This window comes from Phasianus colchicus, chromosome 8, assembly GCF_987193195.1.
Source record: "Phasianus colchicus chromosome 8, bPhaCol1.hap1.1, whole genome shotgun sequence".
In the NCBI taxonomy this organism is placed as follows: domain Eukaryota; kingdom Metazoa; phylum Chordata; class Aves; order Galliformes; family Phasianidae; genus Phasianus; species Phasianus colchicus.
In genome coordinates, this window is record NC_143443.1 from 12,086,811 (window position 1) to 12,090,961 (window position 4,151).

Here is a 4,151-nt window from a genome sequence, read left to right on the forward strand (position 1 = left end):
AGGGCCAGGAACGGGCATGGAGCGTTCGACACAGCACGGGCGTTTATTTCACAACACCGCAGCAGCAAGCACAGCACGGACAGGGGGTCAGGGGTATGGGGGGAGGAGCAGGTGGGGAGGGAAGGGAGTTGGTGGTGGTGGGTTTTTTTTTTTTTTTGCTTTTTTCCCATTTTTTTCCCAATTTTTGTTTATTAGTGCACTTTCTGACCACGCAGCAGCACGCTAGGTTCTACTCCCCTCCCTCCCACCCCCTCCCCCGAAAAATAAAATTAATTAAAAATAAAACAAAAAAAAGCGCAAACGGGGGGGTGGGGGGCACGAGCTCAGCCCCGCGCTGCTCGCCCCCCGCCCGCCTTGGGGCCCGCCCGGGCGAGCGCCCCACAGCCCTGTCCCGCTTGGAGCGAAGGGCTGCCCCTGCGCTCTGTGCCGGGGGGCAATGGGGTGACGGGCTCCCCCAGCCGTGCCCCCTCCCCCAGCCTCTACCAGATGTAGCCACCATCATCTCCTTCACCCGCCTCGGCCTCCTCCTCCTCTGCCTCCTCGGTTGCTTCCTCAGGCTCCTTCTCCTCCTCGTCCTCCCAGCCCACGCCGCTGCCGAAGTCTCCTGAAAACCCCGCTGCATCCTCTGTGGACACAGGGATTACTCAGTGACGGGGCCCCCCAACCACTTGGGGGTGTCACCACACAATCTCCCCCAGCTCACCACAATCGGGATGACCATGGGAGCGGGTGCCGCTCAGCTCGGTGCCGTGCTGTGGATCCACGCACCAGCACTGCGCGCCGCCTGGCTCACACTGCGCCCGCCGGTAGTAGCCGTCCTCATCGCAGCTGGGCACGAAGGTGCCTGCAGAAAATCGGGCCCCCGACGCACCCCAGAAGACGTGCAGTGCCCGGACTCCCCTGGCACAGAGCACCCCAGCCCCGCCGCATCGGAGGGCCAGGACTCCCCGGGACCCTGACTCACCAGGCTGTGCCTTGGCTGCCTCCTGCATCTGCAGCCGCTCCAGCTCCCGCAGGCACGGCGGCTCTGCGGCACCCGCACACGTTCAGGGGGCAGCCCCATGGTGTGAGGTGCATCCCCACAACCCTGTGGCATGCCTCCTCCCTGCACTGCATCCACCCCCCCATTGTGTCCATCCTCCACATGTCGCATACGTTCCCCCATGGTGTGCATCCCTTGACCCTGCAACGTGCATCCCTCCATGGTGTGCATACATTTCCCTGATGCTGCGCAGTGCATCTGATGACCCCATGGCATGCATTCCCCCAACCCCATAGCGTGCCTCCTCCCAGGACTGCATGCACCCTGTGTTGTGCACACAATGCTGTGCAGTGCATCCCCCTAGCACCACCCTCCCTGCATTGCATGCAACCCCCCTTGTGCACATTCCCCAACCCTGCAGCATGCATCCCCCTAGCGTTCTGCATCTCCCTAACCCTATTATCTACATCCCTCCCCTCTGTCACACCCCAAAACCACAAGGCATGCACCCCCCTGTTACTCTCCAGCCACACGCACTTTCTCTCCAGAAGCAGAGGCACCACTCGGCGGCAGTGACGCGCCCATCACGGGAGGTGTCGCAGGAGTTGAAGAAGGCGCGGATGCACGCCTCGTACTTGTCCAGGTTGATGGCAGCCAGCTCTGGCTGCTCCAGGACGCGGTCCCCGCTGGTGTCCAAGCGCCCGAACATCCACCCCACCGCCTCCTTGCAGCCGGCCGCCAGTGCTGTGGGCAACGCCACCGTGGGACCCGGCCCCAAAGGGACATGGGGACAAGGGGGATGTGGGGTTGGGGTCGCACCGGTGCCGGGGGTCCCTCCGGAGGCATTGTGCTTGGCATTCTCACGCAGCAGCTGGAACCAGTCCCGCAACCGCTCCCCCAGGTCGGCCAGGTCCTGCCCAGTGCATGGCTCTGCGGGAGTGAGGTCATGTTGGGGTGGGGGACACTCCCACAGTGCACTGATACATCACTCCATTGCACACGTGTCCCCAGATTGCACGCGTGTAACCCCGTGCCACCCAAGGGCATCCCCAAATTGGTGGGAACACCTGCACGTTGCATGGGTGCACCGCTACATTGTGTGGATGCATGGGGGCACCCCCACATATTGCACAGGTGAATCCCAAAATTGCACGAGCGCAGCCTCCCGTGGCACGCATACATGCACGTCCCCCCACTCACCCTGCGTGCTGCCGGGGGTGGGGCAGGGGCAGTGCCCATCGCAGCGCACCGTCAGCTGCTTGCCGGCCAGACACGCCTGCTGCTCCAGCTTGCACTGGGGACACAGCGTGGCGTCACGGGGGGCTGCAGCGCCACGACCCCCCCATCCCCGCGCTTACCGCAGAGCTGTACGTGTGTCCGTCGGAGCCGCAGACGGGCGCCGGGTGGGCGGCGTGGCACGGCCTGCAGCCCCCGTGCTGTTTGATCCTGGCGAGGAGAGCCACGCTGAGCTCCGACTCCAAATCAGCTCCGATTCCAAATGCGTACCTCCCCCGCCCTCCCAGCTCCTACCTGTGCTCCAGCTTCTTGCGGCTGACGCAGACGGCGCGCTGCGGGCCCTGCGGCACGCACACCTTGTGTCGACTGCACTTCACCTTCTGGCACGGGTCCTTGGTGCTGTCCTCCCCTGGGGAGCAAGGCAGGGGGGTCGCTTACGAGCCCCCAGGGAATGCAGCCGCGCACGCCCAAGGCTGCCGAAGGCTGGGACGGAGCCGTGCTCCCCTCCCTCCAGCCGGCACCAACCCCCCCCCGGTACCTTCATCCGGGGGCTGCCCGTCCTCCCAGCTCCGGATGTAGTCGTCCTGCGGGCACAGCGCAGGGTGATGCAGTGCACGCAGCCGCTTCACGCGGGGTGCGCTGCACACAGGCTGGCACCGCGCGCGCACGGACGCTGCACGTGCACGGGTACCGCACACGGCTGGGCGCCGCACAGATGGGCGTCGCGCACACACAGGTGCAGAGCACGCTCACGCACCGCACGCGACCGGGCATCGCGAGCTGCGCACACGCACACGCACGGGCACCGCACATCCACCTGCTCGCCGCACGCGCCCGCGAGCACCGCGCTATGCACGCGCTATGCGCCCTCGTGCACTCCGCACGCACCCGCGGCACACGGACGTGCACCACGCACACGCACACGCGCGGACACACGCGTCGCACGGCCCCGCGCGCCGCACACCGCCACGCGCTCACACGGACACCCGCGCGTGGTGCAGAGCGCTGCCCGGCACAGCCCCGCGCACCGCGCACCGACGGCGGCGCACCGCCCCGCTCACCTCCACCTCCTGCGGCGCGGCGCGGGGCGGCGGCGGAACAAAGCGGAGCGGCGGTGAGGACGGGCGAAGGGCAGCACCCCGTGCCCGCCCCCACCCGCGCCCCGCACTCACGTCTCGGAAGCGGTTCCAGTGCCGGATGCGGCCGCCGTACTGCGCGATGGAGGACAGCCACTGCTCGTCCTCCAGGAAATTGCCGCCGGGCGAGGGGCCGGGGCCGGTGGCGGCGGCGGCGCCGGGCAGCAGCAGCGCGGGCAGCAGGGCGGGCAGCAGGGCCGGCAGCAGGGCGCGGTGCCCGCCGCAGCCCCGCATCCTGCCGCAGCGCCGGCGGGGGCCGAGCCGAGCCGAGCGCACCGCACCGCACCGCTCCGCACCGCGGGGAGGCGCCGGCGGCGAGTGCGGCCGGGGGGCGGGGCCGGGGGCTCAGCATCGGGGGCGGAGCATCGTTCCCGCCCCAGCCCCGCCCCTGCCGCAGCCCCGCCGCCCCTCGGGCCGGCCCCAGCCCCGCGCCCGGCGGCCCCGCCGTGCCCCGTACCGGTGCTGCGGGAAATCCGCGCTTTCGTTTGCGGTAGCAACAAGGACGCGTGCAGGGAGCTTGTAAGCGGGAGGGGGAACCGCCTCTATGCGTGGGCAGAGTGATAGCACGAGGGGGAACGGCTGTAAACTAAAAGATCTGAGATTTAGCTTAGGTGTCAGGAGGAAATTCTTCACACAGAGGGGTGGTGATGTGCTGGCACTGCTGCCCAGAGCTGTGGGTGCCCCATCCCTGGAGGTGCACAATGCCACGGCTGGGCAGCCCGAGCTCACCGTGAGCCCTGCCTACACCGTGAGCTGAAGCACAGGAGCCATCAGTGAAACGAGAGACAAACGCTTGC

General features: G+C 67.6%; 1 protein-coding gene across 4 annotated transcripts; it reads right to left on the reverse strand.

The window, feature by feature from the left end:
* Positions 1-24: 24 nt before the first annotated feature.
* Positions 25-3,603, reverse strand: SPOCK2 (SPARC (osteonectin), cwcv and kazal like domains proteoglycan 2). Of its 4 annotated transcripts, none has more exons than XM_090144936.1 (10): positions 3,391-3,603; positions 2,757-2,802; positions 2,513-2,627; positions 2,341-2,428; positions 2,183-2,276; positions 1,802-1,912; positions 1,520-1,726; positions 965-1,027; positions 704-844; positions 25-625 (listed from the first exon to the last, which is right to left on the reverse strand). In XM_090144936.1, the coding sequence occupies exons 1-10, from the start codon at positions 3,586-3,588 to the stop codon at positions 480-482; spliced, it is 1,209 nt and encodes a 402-aa protein (XP_090001062.1). In that variant the 5' UTR covers positions 3,589-3,603; the 3' UTR covers positions 25-479. The 4 variants fall into 4 exon arrangements, with proteins under 4 accessions (XP_090001062.1, XP_090001061.1, XP_090001060.1 ...); XM_090144935.1 differs by having other exon boundaries at positions 2,341-2,446; XM_090144934.1 differs by having other exon boundaries at positions 3,280-3,603.
* Between the last annotated feature and the right edge of the window lie 548 nt (positions 3,604-4,151).

Bases quoted from the DNA above. Each gene is read 5' to 3' on its own strand.
- SPOCK2 (XM_090144933.1), bottom strand. From the start codon at position 3,588: ATGCGGGGCTGCGGCGGGCACCGCGCCCTGCTGCCGGCCCTGCTGCCC. The intron at 845-964 runs GTGAGTCAGGGT...GATTTTCTGCAG, and splicing joins GGCAGCCAAGGCACAGCCTG to GCACCTTCGTGCCCAGCTGC. The intron at 626-703 runs GTGAGCTGGGGG...CTGTGTCCACAG, and splicing joins CCATGGTCATCCCGATTGTG to AGGATGCAGCGGGGTTTTCA.